This window comes from the organism of the source record quoted next, unplaced genomic scaffold (assembly GCF_019419815.1).
Source record: "Pyrus x bretschneideri cultivar Hongxiangsu unplaced genomic scaffold, Pyrus_bretschneideri_v1 Contig39, whole genome shotgun sequence".
In the NCBI taxonomy this organism is placed as follows: Eukaryota; Viridiplantae; Streptophyta; class Magnoliopsida; order Rosales; family Rosaceae; genus Pyrus; species Pyrus x bretschneideri.
In genome coordinates this window covers 1,529,253-1,545,506 of record NW_025999712.1, presented here as the reverse complement: position 1 = coordinate 1,545,506, position 16,254 = coordinate 1,529,253, and the positions used below count along the sequence as shown (strand labels likewise).

Genomic DNA, 16,254 nt, shown 5'->3' with positions numbered 1-16,254 from the left:
CAAAGACATAAAACTTGATTCTTTGTGCAAATAAAGATTGCTCAACCTTAGCCACGAACTAGCGGGTGGCATGTCTTGCATCTTTTTTTATTCGAAATAGCTTTAATTTGTTTATTAACATAGCAGCAAAACACCCAGTCCTATGTCACTTCAAAGTTTCTTAAAAAGTACATGAACATGCTCGATTTAAAAAGGACTGAATTGGAGCTTGCATAACATTCTCTTGGCCAATTCAAGTCTATGGAATGATTTTTGGATCCCAAGTCCATGGATGGGTTGTGGTATCAACACCAAAAAAGAAAAAAGCAACCATGGAAATGCTAGTCCTATCCGGCATATGCAATTATAGGGGGCAAAAGATGCCTCCTTGAAAAAAAAAACTTTCAACTAGAAATGTTATTTTATAAAGAGAATGAGTGTAAATATAATTTTACATTTTGAATTGGGTTTGAGAGGATAGTTTAGATAATAAATTTGGGTTTAAAGAGATATTAATTATTTAATAAAAAACAATATGAATGAAGAAAGTAAGTTGATGTAGAAAAATATTAGATGAGTTCGAATAAAATTTCCATTCTTATTTTCTGTTTTGCTTGTATTTGTCCCTTGAAGTGTGCAAAATCCACTTTGCCTCATCAAAATGCATTTTGACCAAATTTGGCGGATTTGACGACGGGAAGTAAAACAGAACACTGAAACATGGTTTAGAGGGAGCTATCCAACTGTGTTACATGCGGTCTATGGGCCACAAGAAATGACACTAGGCAGAGTATTCCCTACCAAGTCTTCCTGTTCTTCCAGCGACTGCTCTGGCTGCTTGTGAGCAAGAGTTCTCCCAAAAAGGGCTTTTTGTTATAGGTAAGTTGAGTAAAAAAGTGTTGGAATCGAAGTGACATTACTAGTAACACATCATTTAATTTGTAAATTTTATCTATAAATTTAATCTTCATAGTATCACCCTTTATAAACGTGGTGTTACAAGTTTTTCTTTCAAGTCTTTCCTCTTCCACAACGTCACATGAAGCCCCATTTTTTTGAATACATAATAATCAAAGATTAGTTGTCATTCAATTTAAGTTTAATATTAAAGCTTGAGACTAAACAATTAAAAGCACATACATTTATTTTCCACACTTAATATCAAATCAAAAGGCGAGTTACCATGTATTCTCTTTTCATTTCAAGAAAAAATTGGAAAGAATACAATAACTTTATTTCTCGAATACCCAAAGATATGCGGCTTTTCAGCCAAAATGATCATTGAGATTGACATAACTCCTCACTTTGGTCATTGATAGTGAAAAATTGATAGAAGTTGTTCATGAGTTTGTCAACCGTAAATTATTGTAGTCATTCTGTGAAAAATTTGTTGATATTCTTTTAGCTTTTGCATTATTGGATAAAACTCTGCAATTATTTCATGTAAACCTAAGAAGTTGCCATTAGATACTTCATAAGGTATTTCATTTGTTCCACGAAACGCTAAATTACAGATGACAAGTCATTTCACAACAACAGTAATTCTAATTATTACTTGTTTCCAATGCTATATCTCTTTCTTGATTCTCATTTGGAATTCTTTGACAATTGCGTGTTTTTTTGTGAATCTGTGTAACATCATTTTCTATCAAATTTACAAATGTCTCATTCTTTTTGGGAAAAAAAAATTATTAAGAGATTCTCTTAAACTTTCAGAAATTTCGTTATCCTTTTCCTTTTTTTTTCTTCATATTATTATAGAGTTGTTTCTCATAGACATGGCTTTAATAATTTGTTACAAAAGTTACTTACACACAGCATAACAAAAATTTCTAATAAAAATTATAATTCCAATATATATCATATATTATAAAAAGCACTAACTGACTAACATATATTATATATATATATATATATATTTTTTTTTTTTTCAAACATATATTATATATCATAGAAAGCACTAGCATATATTAAAAATCGATAAAACTGAAAGAAAAAAATGGGTTTGACCTGAAATTCCAGATTGTTACCGCTGCAGGTGGAATGAAAGGGACGTATGGCATCGCCACCGTGCTGGATATTCCATGTTTGAATGCAAATTGGGTGTTCCGTGTTCGACTTGAATACTGGAACTAGAATTTCGAAGCGGCAATTCCGGAAGACGAAGAGAAGAATGTGGGTGTGCAGACTGTATCAAAATAATAATTTTTTTTTTTTTTTTATCCATTTTAGGCTCTGGACAGGGACGTGTTAGTATTGGTCTTGGGTCGGCCCTGTACGTCAGGCAATGTTTTTTAGGGTATGTCCTATTTTCTGGTTGTGATAATTTTTTTTATTTAATTTATGGTTTTAAAATGCAGGCTGGTGCCACCTACTATTAAGGTTTAGTAATATTCCTCTTCACTTGTAAGTGAGAGGTTTTAAGTATGATTCTTGCCAAATGCGAGTTTGTACCACGTTATTACTAACCAATTGTAAGGCTAAGTCCACTCCCTTCCCCTTAGTCCATTATTTGGTAAGAATAGAATCTAAAACCTCTCGCTTATAAGTATCAAACTTAAAACCTCTCATTTTCTATGGGTCCAAATATTTGAGGACACGGGTCCCTGACCCGGACCGTATCAACACTCCAATTTTTTATTGAATTAATCTCCACCGTCCACACCCATTTTCCACACATATCACAAAATCACAATTCACACGGGTCTCTCTCAGTTTCTTGATCTCTCTCTCTCCATAATTCACACACCATCCACCGTTCGTTGTCGTTGTGAGTGGGAATTGTTCGTCGGTGGTTCGACGTCGACTCCCTCCCTCAGTGCCTCTCAACTCGATTGGAAATTGGGTTTGTTTTTCTGCCTGGGTGGGAATTGCTTCTCTATGGGATTTTGTAGATGCGAAGCTCTTTCTGGATTTTATGCAAAATACTTTCTATGGGACATCTCCACGGTTGATTGGTCCAAAGCAACACTTTTTGGGTTTTTTGTGAATTGTTTTATGCCAAATGCTTTCTGGGTTTATTCAAATTTTGATCAATACCATAGTTCACAAATCAGTACTAAATTTATCGTACTACACTACATCTCCACCTAAATTAACCCTGAACCTCTCTCTCTAGATCTATAATTTTCTTTAATCATCATGATTGTTAGATTGTTTTTTAAGAGAGATTAGGTTATGGATATGAAACCCATCTAATTTTGAAGCTCAATCAGATAGTTTCTATTCTGAAAAAAAAAAAAAAAAAAAAAAAAAAAAAACCCGTCGACCCGTAGGAACCGACCCGTTTGAAATGGCCTGGGTTAGATCCGGATTCCGTTTTCAAATTTCTATTATCAGATCCGCCCCACTTCGTTTTATTTTCAAATCGGTCCAGTTCGGTCCCTTTCATTTTGGACCTGGCCTAACTCGTGCCCAGCTCTGATACATCATAGAAAGCACTAACATATATTCCAACATATATTAAAAATTGACAAGAATGAAAGAAAAAGCCTGATATTCCAGATCGTTACCGCTGCAGGTGGAATGAAAGGGACGTCTGGCATCGCCACTGTGCTGGATATTCCATGTTTGAATGCAAATTGGGTGTTCCGTGTTCGACATGAATTCTGAAACTCGAGAATTTCGAAGCGGCAATTAAGACCGGAAGACGAAAAGAAGAATGCGGGTGTAAAAACTATATCAATATATATATATATATATATATATATATATATATATTTGTTTGTTTTTTTTTTAATCCATTTTAGGCTTTGTATTGGACTTCGGTAGGCTTTGTTTATCACACAATGTTTTTTAGGGTCAGCCCTATTTTCTAGTAGTGATATTTTTTTTATTATTTAATTATGGTTTTAAAATGCAGGGTGGCGCCACTTAGTATTAGGATCAAGTGATTTTCTCTTCATTTGTGAGTGTGAGATTTTAAGTTCGATTTTCATTAAATGCAAGTTTAAATCAAGTTATTGCTAATCCATTGTGAGCCTAGGCCCACTCATTTCCCCTTAGCTCATTGTTTGGTGAGAATCGAACAAAAAACCTTTCGCTTGTAACTGTCAAACCTTAAACCTCTTAGTTACAAGTAAATATAAGAACGTAGTACTAACTACTAAACGGCCGCAGGTGAGGAATTAAATTATGGTTTTAATTCTGTGTTTAACATTTTGGTTTCTGAGCAGTCTAAGTTTGACGAAAATTAAGCATTTGTCAAATCATCTAAACAAAACAAACATCATATGGCTATATATTTGTCTGAAATGTTCAAGTATTCATCATCTCTTTATTTACAAAGATATATCAGTGCAGTAATTTCCCAAACCCTAGCTAAAATCGATATAGTTCAAGTGAGACGATGATATCGAAAACTCAGCCTAAGGTGGTTCCTGTTGTAGACTTATCCGATGAAAACTTGAAGCCTGGAACAGATGCATGGCTCTTGGCATGCAAACAAGTCCAGCATGCACTAGAAGAGTACAGCTGCTTTGAAGCTGTTTACAATAAAGCTACTTTGGAAATTCACAACTCCATCTTTTCTGCGATAAAAGATCTATGTGATCTTCCATTAGAAACTAAAATGCAGAAGGCCAATGATAGGCCTTTCCACAACTATTTTGGCCAACTTCCACTCAATCCTCGCTATGAGACCTTGGGCATTCAAGATCCAGCATCCTTAGAAGGAGCTCAACGCTTCACAAATATCATGTGGCCAGCAGGAAATGACCATTTTCGGTAAGGAAAATGCTAGAGAGACTACATGTTTGTACCACATTGGTGTATCATCTAATGTGCTAAGTGATGTATACATATCACGTCAATTAATGAGTTTATCTCATGTTGGTTGTATAAATCACTTATCATATGATGGGTACATCAATATGATATAACTCTGTAATCTCCTTATTACTCTTTTCGGCAATTGATTACTCAGTCCAAAGTTTTCCTTTTTTTTATGCACGTATATATGGACCTGTTGAGGAATGCTAAAGAGCACTCCTAATTACATTTGTCGTAAAAATTTACGTGTTTCCAAGTTCTAGAAGTACTTTTTGAAAAACAGTTGTCAAATGATTCTTCAGGAAGTCATTCATGAAGAAGCATTTAGATGAGCATAACTACTTCTAACAAAAGCAGTCCCAAACAAGTTGGATATCGCTAGACTTATGCTAGCAGATTAGATTCAGATCAAACATTTAGTGAAGAATCAACTTGATCAATTATCCGAATTTAAATTCTGACAATGGAAGCATAGTATATATACTATTCAAAACTATGGTAATTAAAAGAGCATAAATATATAAAATTAACATTATGTTTGTTCTTTGAACTAGTGAAAGTGTTCATTCCTTCTCAAAGGTGGTGGTAGAATTGGATCAAATGGTGAAAAGAATGGTGTTTGATGCTTATGGTGTGGGGAGGCTTTATGATTCTTACAAGGCATCAACCACTTACCAGCTTAGATGCATTAATTATAAATCACAACTTACGAATGAGACTACTGATTTGGGACTGATTCCTCACACGGACAAGAATTTCACATCCATACTACACCAAAATGATGTCGGTGGCCTGCAGATCAAAACAAAGGATGGCGAGTGGATTGAGGCTGCACCTTCTTCACCTTCATCATTTCTAGTGTTGGCATCCGATTTATTCATGGTGGGTCACTTCCACATACCATGTCGTTTTAGCTTAGATCGTTGTATTGCAACTTGTTCTTTTACAAAACGATATTCTAAACTGCTTGATTAGTTTACGGGAAGTGGATTCAAACTCGGGTGTAAGGGGAACAATGCAAACTGCACTAGGGAACGTAACTCACACTTTTGCTTTCTTTTTTTTCTTTTTCTCTATTTTCATTTTGTAGGCATGGAGTAATGACCGAATATCCGCCTGTGAGCATCAAGTCGTCCTGAAAGAGAAGAAAGCAAGATATTCACTGGCTTTATTCTCATATATAGGTGATGGAGTTGTACAGGTACCTGAAGAGTTTGTTGATGAAAAACACCCCTTAAAATATAAGCCATTTGGTCATTTCGATTACCTTCGTTTCTATGAAACTGATGAGGAGGCCCGGAAATCGAAGAATCCTATCAAAGCCTACTGTGGTGTTTAAGATCTCTTTTGATCTGAGAAGAGAGAGGCACCCTGTCTTCGTTTCGTTTCTTGCTGCAGTTTCTCTACTGCACGTAATATTACAGTAATGTACGCTTTGACCGTTTCTTTGCTATTGAATAAAGAAAGTTGTGTGTGGGAAATATGTTGAATGCCCACTTTATAATGTTATGGTTATGGTAATGTAATAATTTTCAATGAGTACAAAAATATGCAATATCACATATAAAAACTTTTAAGATGAACTAAAATATTTTTCTAAAGTTCTTTGAGTTTGCTGGTATGTAATACTTTGTCAACATAGACACTTTCTTGTTGAAACCAAAATGTTCTAACTTCTCAAGCATGTTTACAACTTTTTGGCATGAAACCTTAAACACTTCCAAGCTGTCATCCTCAAGATTATCACATTCTCCTTCTTGCCTAATTACAACAATGATTTCTTCTTCAGTTAAAGCGTAGACAACTTGTTGCTCATTTGGATGATTTAGAGGTATACATTAATATCCACTTGATTAGCATGGACAACGGGTTTCAAGGAACAACAACTTGGAGTACAAGTGAAGAAAGTATATATGTGCAAGAAATAAAACACTTGGCACCCTAAGAATCCTATTTAGGAAATTCAACATTCATTAAGGATAATTAAGTAAATAAATAATATTTTTAATTCCACCTCTATCAAGTAATAACCTATGTAAAGTTATAAAATTAGTATGGTCCTAACTTTATGACGTTGTAGACGTTTTATTGTACATATTTTTTAATAAAAAAAAGGGTAAATTGCATTTTCATACCTCAGGTTTGAGGTCTATTTCAATTCTTTACAACATTTTCAAAATATTTCACTTTCATACCTTAAGTACTATTTTATTTCAAAATAATATATCCGTTACATTTTCCATCCATTGATGTGTTAAATGCTGACGTGGTTGCCAAATGTCTTCCATGTGGCAAAAAAAAAAAAATTAAAAAAAAACAAAAACAAAACATGAATTTAAAAAAACAAAAAACTTGAAAAAGCAGAAACCCACCCCACCCCTGCAACCCCTCTTCTCCCTCCCAAGCATCCCAACATCCCTAAACCTACAACAAGAAGAAAGAAGAAGAAGAAGAAGAAGAAGAAGAAGAAGAAATTAAGAGGAGGAGGAGAAGGAGGAAAAAAAAAATCCCAGAAATCATCTTCGCATGAGGGGTTGGGGGGTGGAGACGGAGGGATAGTTTCAAATTTTTTTTTTTTCCTTTCTTCCTCCTGTAGACATCAAAAATTCGGTGAAATGAATGTTGACCAATAATTAAAATTTCAACGTTCACGTGTCACATAAATTTTACATGTAGCGTGTGATTCAACGAAAAATCGAAATAAATTGGAAAAGTCATCAAATATGACACGTGTCAATACCTGGCAGAAATGATTTATTTCATCTGATTATTTAAATCCAAAAATCAAGTTTTGGAATTCTATAAATAGGAAGCTAAGGCATTCATTTTGGGGGGAGAAGGAAGAAAGAAAAAAAGAAGGAAGAAAGAAAGAAAGGAAGAAAGGAAGAAGCCTTGAAACTCTAAAGCTCTCAAGCAAATCCCGAAGGATCAAGAAAGCATTCTTTGTTCATCGTTCATCATCCGTTCATCCTTCAAGATCAAGCCCCAACGGCCCTTGAAGAACTTCCACCAACTCAAGATCAAGCCCCGACGGCCCTTGAAGAAAGTGTTCATCGTTCATCATCCGTTAAATATATTTTGTACACGTATTCTTGTCGCTTGTTTCAGGAATTTCTCGTGTTTACACCTCCCTCTTCCTCTTCTTCTTCTTCTTCTTGTTATTGTTGCATATGTGGGTTAGTTGGGGTGTGGGAGACGGGAGGGATAGTTTCAAATTTTTTTTTTTTTTTTCCTTTTCTTCCTCCCTCTTCCTCTTCTTCTTCTTCTTCTTCTTCTTGCAGATGTGGGTTAGTTTTTTTTTTTGTTGGGGGGGGGGGGGGGGGAAGGGATAGTTTCAATTTTTTCTTTTTTCTTTTTTCCTCCTCCTCTTCTTCTTCTTCTTCTTGCAGACTGTGGGTCGCTGTGTATTTCAATTATTTATTTATTTATAGGTGGAAAATTCAGGTTTTGGGTGGGATGGGATGGGTTTTTGGATGGGAGGGGAGGTGAAGAGAGTGGAGGAGAGGGAGGTGGTTAGGATGCTTGGGAGGGAGAAGAGGGGTTGTGGGGGTGGGGTGGGTTTCTGTGTTTTCAAGTTCTTTTTTTTTTTTTTTTTAAATTCATGTTTAAAAAAATATTAAAAAAATCTTTTTTTGCCACATGGAAGACATTTAGCAGCCACGTGGCATATATGTGGCAGCCACGTCAGCATTTAACGGATCAATGAATGAAAAATGTAACGGAGGTATTATTTTGAAATAAAATAGTGCTTAAGGTATGAAAGTGAAACGTTTTGAAGATGTTGTAAGAAATTGAAATAGACCCCAAACCTGAGGTATGAAAATGTAATTTACCCTAAAAAAAATTCATAAACAAAGAAAGAAATAATTAACCACACACAACGTGTGTTTGAAGATTCAATAAAAAAATGTAAAATTGCTATTTTGTCCCTATTTTTTTGGGTAATTGTTCATTGTTCTTCTCTATTAAAGTGAGGGCATTGTAGGAATATCGACGATATTTACTGATTCACTACAACATTGCCGAAACCCATTGTAGATTTCAAACTTTTGAACTCTTTTGGTGAAAATTTTCTCTAATTTCGACTAAATGTAGATGAGTTGATATACCCATCCCGTTGCAAATCTCTGTAATTTTTGTTGAAGCCAACCTATATCGACATCGATATGTCTATTGATATTTTCATGAATTTGCGTATCGATATTTCCACATATATTAATATGTTAAACACTGCTTAGAAGTTATTTTTTTCTTTCCTTCCAAGACTAAAATTTTTAGTTGAAAAGATGCAATGAATTTGAAGGTATAAAGTTTCCCTACTCATAAAAGGAACAAAAGTAAATGTTCCCTCCCCCCAAATTATTAGTCAGATTGTCACATCTCGGCCCGGGTGGCACTACTTCCCGGGCCCGCTCCACTACCGTAGCACGATATTGTCCGCTTTGGGCTTACCATTCCCTCACGGTTTTGTTTTTGGGAACTCACGAGCAACTTCCCAGTGGGTCACCCATCATGGGAGTGCTCTAGCCCCCTTCTCGCTTAACTTCGGAGTTCCTACGGAACCCGAAGCCAGTGAGCTCCCAAAAGGCCTCATGTTAGGTAGGGATGGGAATATACATTTAAGGATCAGTCCCCTGGGCGATGTGGGATGTCACAATTGATAATTGTCACATCCCGGCCCGGGCCCCCATCATAACCCAGGCCCGCTTCACTACCGTAGCACGATATTGTCCGCTTTGGGCTTACCATTCCCTCACGGTTTTGTTTTTGGGAACTTACGAGCAACTTCCCAGTGGGTCACCCATCCTGGGATTGCTCTCGTGCGCTACTCGCTTAACTTCGGAGTTCCCATGGAACCCGAAGCCAGTGAGCTCCCAAAAGGCCTCGTGCTAGGTAGGATGAGAATATACATTTAAGGATCAGTCCCCTGGGCGATGTGGGATGTCACACAAATGAAATAGCAATGTTACTTGCCAAAAACGGTAATAAGAAATCCAATAAAATAAAAACAAATACAGTAGGATAAACCCTACGCTCACAATGAAAAGATTACTTGGACCCGAGGAGAATTCCAGAAACCTAACTAAATTCAGTCTTAAAATTGACACAAATTGAGGTGATACATGCACGTCTACTGGCGTACCTACGCTATGCCAAATATGCTTTTAAGGGTAATATTAAGTAAATCAAATTTATATAATTAAGTTAGCCAAGAATGAAAGAAATGCAATATTGATTAATTATATCGGCCTCAAGAGAAAAACTTGGTGTCCTCAGTGACTTAGTTGATAATACATTGTTAATTTATGTGAAAAAATGTCTATGCATGTAATTTTATTGTTTGCTTTTAGTACGTAGGAAAAGAGGGAATGACTACGTGCATGGTCATTTGCATATAAGAAGTGAGAGACTTATTTTACTCGCGCGTTGTACAAGTTATCTTTTCTTTCCATCTAACATTATGTTTAATAAACCACAAGCTGGTGGCTCAGTGGTAAGTGACAAATTATGAGGCTTCCTTCAAATTAAAAACTAGAGGTCTCAGGTTCGAAATCTGCTGATGGTGTGGAAACCAGACTTGTGGCCAGGGAAGAGACTGAAATGCCTATGTGAGTCTTTTCAGCCCCCTTGTGGATAACCGTAGCTTTGCCACCAATTGTCCTCCTTATTAAAAAAAAAAAAATTGTGTTTAGTACGCAGGAAAAGAGAGTTCCTCTAAAAAATCACTTCCTTTCCCATATTGGAGAGGCCTAAACTTGGAAATCCGGAGGAATTTTTTTAATAAATAGTCCAAAGAGAGGTAGGTTTTTGGTATTCTTATCTAATCCAGGTCATCCTCTTGTATTTATTGGACAAATATGCGTGTGGGTACTTCATTTTTTTCTTTCCATTTTGTTCTTTTAGATTTTTTTCATGAAATAGCAAGATTACTTGCCAAAACGGCAATAATAAAATAAAAACAAAATGGAAAGAAATATACACACATAGATACTTGTCTAATAAGTACATGAAAGATGACTTGGACCGGAGGAGAATTCCAGAAACCTAACCCTACATTCAGTCTTATAAATTGACCCACATTGATCGAGGTGATGTTGAAAATCAATGTCAAAGATGTTGAAAATCAATGTCAAAGTTAGGTATGAAAAATTAGGCAATGTTAGGCATGGTTGAATAAAAATAAATTAGGTGAAATTAATGTGTTTTGTGTGGTAATAAATAATCTTAGTTTATTCATTTGGTTTGCTATAAATACCCAAGTTCTCAAGCATTGTAAATCATCCAAGGAAATACAAAGCCTAGAGCTAAATAAGAAAAGCTTTGCGAATTAGTTTGTTTTGTGAGCTTTCTTTAAGAGTGTGTTCTATTTTCTTCTTCTTGGGATCATTAGAGTTATCTTGGATACTCTTCTTATTCAACAATTGGTATCAGAGCCAAGTCGGTCAGGGATCGGTCTTGGTAGAGCATTGGTTGTAAAGTCTCTTGGAATTCCGAGTATGCTCTGTGGTTGCAGTTTTGACTGATCTTCCACATCAGAAAAGGTTTCTTGAGATTATTGCTGGGGTTATCACAAACCTTGAGAGGGAGCTTCTTTGTGTCGAGAGTAGTGTATTACTCTGCACGGTAGTCACTCAAGCTTGCTCGGTGTAGTCAAAGTCTTGCCGATACGATGGGTGATCTTCAAGTTGTTGGAGGAATCAAGAAGCTCAACAACCAAAACTATAACACGTGGGCAACGTGTATAGAGTCTTACCTTCAAGGTCAAGACTTGTGGGAGGTTGTCGGTGGTAGTGAAGCTACACAACCGGCAGCAGAAGATGCTAACGGCGTCTTGCGGAAGTGGAAAATTAAAGCAGGCAAATCAATGTTTGCTTTAAAGACCACAATAGAAGAAGAGATGTTGGAGCACATTCGGGATGCTAGAACGCCAAAGGAAGCATGGGACACTTTTGTTACACTCTTTTCGAAGAGGAACGATACAAAATTGCAACTTCTCGAGAATGAGCTGCTATCGATGGTACAACGCGACATGACGATTGCCCAGTACTTTCACAAGGTGAAGTCGATATGCCGTGAAATTTCAGAATTAGATCCAACAGCTCCTATTGGGGAAACCAGAATGAAGAGAATAATTATCCATGGTTTGAGACCCGAATATCGAGGGTTCATTGCCGCTATACAAGGATGGCCGACACAACCATCGCTTGTTGAGTTTGAAAATTTGCTTGCAAGTCAAGAAGCTATGGCCAAGCAAATGGGAGGAGTCTCACTGAAGAGTGAAGAGGAAGCGCTCTACACCAACAAAAGCAAAGGCAGCTTTAAGCAGCGTGCTGGTGGTGGATCTAAAAGAAATGGTGACAAGGAAAAAGGTCATCAAGGAGGAGGGAGTTCTCGGCCAGGGGGAGCTCCGAAGTATCATGGCAATCGTGGTCAGTCCCAAAATAATAAAAGATTTGAGGGCAAGTGTTACAATTGTGGAAAGAATGGCCACATGGCGAAAGATTGTTGGACCAAGAAAGAGCCTGTTGAAAGTAATACTGCTACTTCCAGTTCGAAGGAGAATAGTGAAGATGGCTGGGATGCTGAAGCATTATTCGCTACGGAGGAAGAATGGGACGCAGAAGCATCATCTTGTTGGTGCTCAGAAAATGAAATTGAAGATGATTGGGATGTCGTTGCGTCTCTAGCTGTGGAGGAAGAATGGGACGCAGAAGCATCATCTTGTTGGTGCTCAGAAAATGAGGCGTCACCTGACCCAAAAGAGTTTGAAGATACGTTGCAAGGGAAACTGGGAGACCAAGCTGCCCAAATCCAATCAAGTCCAGATGAGCCTGAAGATTTGCTTACTGGAGACAATGTCGACCAAGAAGTACCTAAGAGTACTTGGCAAACTGGCATGTATCAACAACCAGACGAAGAAGGTGGGCCTAGTGTACCGGAAGAATCAACTCCACAATCTCAACTCCGAAGGTCAACAAGAGCACGGAGACCAAATCCCAAATATGCCAATGCAGCAATAACTGATGAAGCAACAGAACCTGAGACGTTCGAAGAAGCATCGCAGAGTTCTGAGTGGATGACAGCTATGAAAGAAGAGCTTGATGCACTTCAGCAAAATCAGACTTGGGATCTCGTGCCAAAGTCAAGAGATGTGAAACCCATATCCTGCAAGTGGGTTTACAAGATAAAGCGTCGTCCAGATGGGTCAATCGAGAGGTATAAGGCACGATTAGTAGCTCGTGGTTTCTCTCAACAGTACGGACTAGACTATGATGAAACGTTTAGTCCAGTGGCGAAGCTTACAACAGTCCGAGTCTTACTTGCACTTGCAGCCAACAAAGATTGGAATCTGTGGCAGATGGATGTGAAGAATGCTTTTCTTCATGGAGAGCTGGATCGGGAGATCTACATGATCCAACCAATGGGATTTCAGAACCAAGATCATCCTGAATATGTGTGTAAACTGCGGAAAGCACTCTACGGATTGAAACAAGCACCCAGGGCGTGGTATGGTAAGATTGCTGAATTTCTAACACAAAGTGGTTATTCAGTAACACCTGCAGATTCCAGCTTGTTTGTCAAAGCCAATGAAGGAAAGCTAGCTATCGTGCTAGTGTATGTGGATGACTTGATCATAACCGGTGATGATGAGGCAGAAATTCTTCGGACGAAGGAGAATTTATCAGTCCGTTTCCAAATGAAGGAACTTGGTCAACTCAAGCACTTCCTTGGTCTAGAGGTTGATCGCACACAAGAAGGAATATTTCTCTGTCAACAGAAGTATTCCAAAGATTTATTGAAGAGGTTCGGAATGCTCGAATGCAAGCTGATCTCTACGCCGATGGAGCCAAATGTCAAAATGAATGCACATGAAGGAAAAGATTTGGAAGATGCGACGATGTATCGACAATTGGTAGGTAGTCTGATCTACTTAACCTTGACTCGACCTGACATTTCTTATGCAGTTGGTGTGATGAGTCGATACATGCAAAATCCAAAGAAGCCTCACTTGGAAGCAGTTCGACGAATACTAAGATATGTGAAGAGTACAATTGACTATGGTCTTTTGTACAAGAAAGGTGAAGACTGCAAGTTAGTTGGTTATTGTGATGCTGACTATGCGGGAGATCATGATACCAGGAGATCAACAACTGGGTATGTGTTTAAGCTTGGTTCTGGAACCATCTCTTGGTGTAGCAAGAGACAGCCGACGGTATCATTGTCAACCACTGAAGCAGAATATAGAGCAGCAGCAATGGCAGCTCAAGAGAATGCATGGCTGGTACAGTTGATGAGTGATCTACATCAACCAGTAGATTATCCAGTACCATTGTACTGTGATAACCAATCGGCAATTCGCTTGGCGGAAAATCCAGTCTTTCATGCAAGAACTAAGCATGTGGAGGTACATTACCACTTTATCAGAGAAAAGGTTCTGCAAGAAGAGATTGAGATGAGACAGGTCAAGACAAATGATCAAGTTGCGGACTTGTTCACAAAAAGTTTAAGTACAGGCAAGCTCGAAAATTTTCGCTGTCTGCTCAGCACAGTGCAAAGAATGAGAGCTGACATTGAGGGGGAGTGTTGAAAATCAATGTCAAAGATGTTGAAAATCAATGTCAAAGTTAGGTATGGAAAATTAGGCAATGTTAGGCATGGTTGAATAAAAATAAATTAGGTGAAATTAATGTGTTTTGTGTGGTAATAAATAATCTTAGTTTATTCATTTGGTTTGCTATAAATACCCAAGTTCTCAAGCATTGTAAATCATCCAAGGAAATACAAAGCCTAGAGCTAAATAAGAAAAGCTTTGCTAATTAGTTTGTTTTGTGAGCTTTCTTTAAGAGTGTGTTCTATTTTCTTCTTCTTGGGATCATTAGAGTTATCTTGGATACTCTTCTTATTCAACAGGTGATACATGCACAAACGAAACCTAGTTCTGAAGAGATGTCTGGGGTAGCTTCAGAAAACCAAGATAAGGATGAAGATGAAGCTGATCGTGATGGTATTTAAGCATCGAATCTTTGATTTACCAGAGGTATATATATCTATCTTTAACCATTCTTTTAAGCACTTCACCATCTCATCCCTTCCTTCAAATGGATCTGATAGTATCATTCACAGTTTCTGTTCTTGAGACGAACTAACAATTTGTGCTTCTCAATAACAGGTCACTAATAGGCCAGCTGAAGCAGATGGCTTTTGCTGGCCTGATCTCACTGCAGATCAGGCTGTTATGCATACTGGAGAATATCTTCCACATCTGCAAATTCCCATTAGGCTGTGTTCTCCGTACGGGAGATCAACAAAGCAAAGTTTAACAAGCTATCCAGCTTGACGTCAAGGGAATCAAGTTTTGGAGCATTAGTACAAAAGCTTGTGCTCAAACTCTAAACTTATTACGAAAGCCCTCGATCAGTTCTCCTGCAAGAGGTTAACTATTTACTGGCCATCGATGTACCCTTTTTGCTTGAATCAAACTAAGCTAGAGAAATTTGGAGTAGGGATGCAAGAAAGATGACCTTCTTTATGAAAAATCAAACCGAGCCAAACTAGCTAGATAAAGTTTTGTATCTTATTTTTTGCAGCAAAACTCCGTCAAACAATTAACTTTTTTTTTGGCTACAAAATTGGGTTATAGATCCACCACAAGGTTGGGTGGCCTTAACCGGATGTGTGGTAACAGGTAAGCTCGGAAGCTGTTCCCGTCCCTGTCAGGGGAGATGCCAACCATCTCTCCTTTCTACGAACACATCAAACAATTAACTTTGAAAAATTCTGCCATGTAACTGTTGTATCATCCGCTTTTTCGAAGACAAGTTATAGTCACTGGTCACTGTCCTGATTAATGTCTAAATATTTGAAAATTAAGAAATGATGCCTACACCTGTTGAGGTATCGGGCTAGACCACCTAGCCCGCACAAATCCGCCTAGGCATCCAATTAGATTGTGACTCACTTGGACAAAAAAATATATCACTTTCATTTTGCATTATTTTTTTTTCAATAAATTGTAAAGACGTATTGAATACTTAAATGAATACACATTATATACTTGTTCTCCATGTTTTTATTATGTTTCAATACTTCATAATATATATGTCATTCTATTTTGTAGTTTATGATGAAATTATATATATTTTAAGTATAAACACACACTTATTTACACGAAATATAATAGATTTACTTAAATCCGCCTAAGCGCCTGCCTAACCGTCTAGATGCTAGCCCTAGCCTGCGGCCTGACTAGCGCCTAGTGTCTTTTAGAACCTTGTGTAGCCCACATAATTTTTATCTTGTCGTCTAAGGGTTTTGAAATGGTGAAAATGTACTCGTGTGCACAATGCAAAATTTTTTGTTTGGAAGGTGTTTGTGAAAATTTCTTACAACGTAAAGACATAACGAGTTGGTTTTCACACACCATTTTTAGTTTCTCACGCTTCATTTTTATTCCAAACCATCATCTAAACTACATATTAACAAAACTATATTTTCCTTCTCTCG

The 16,254-nt window shown here is 37.4% G+C and overlaps 1 protein-coding gene and 1 non-coding gene across 2 annotated transcripts; one reads left to right on the top strand and one right to left on the bottom strand.

The window, feature by feature from the left end:
* Window positions 1-4,272: 4,272 nt before the first annotated feature.
* Window positions 4,273-6,116, top strand: LOC103939220 (2-oxoglutarate-dependent dioxygenase AOP2-like). Its single transcript, XM_009349285.3, has 3 exons — window positions 4,273-4,704; window positions 5,304-5,631; window positions 5,840-6,116. Exons 1-3 carry the CDS (start codon window positions 4,328-4,330, stop codon window positions 6,086-6,088), a joined length of 954 nt encoding a protein of 317 aa, XP_009347560.1. The 5' UTR covers window positions 4,273-4,327; the 3' UTR covers window positions 6,089-6,116.
* A 9,258-nt stretch (window positions 6,117-15,374) lies between these two features.
* Window positions 15,375-15,503, bottom strand: LOC125468650. The gene has a single exon (XR_007251035.1). It is a non-coding gene; the product is annotated as a U6atac minor spliceosomal RNA (small nuclear RNA).
* Between the last annotated feature and the right edge of the window lie 751 nt (window positions 15,504-16,254).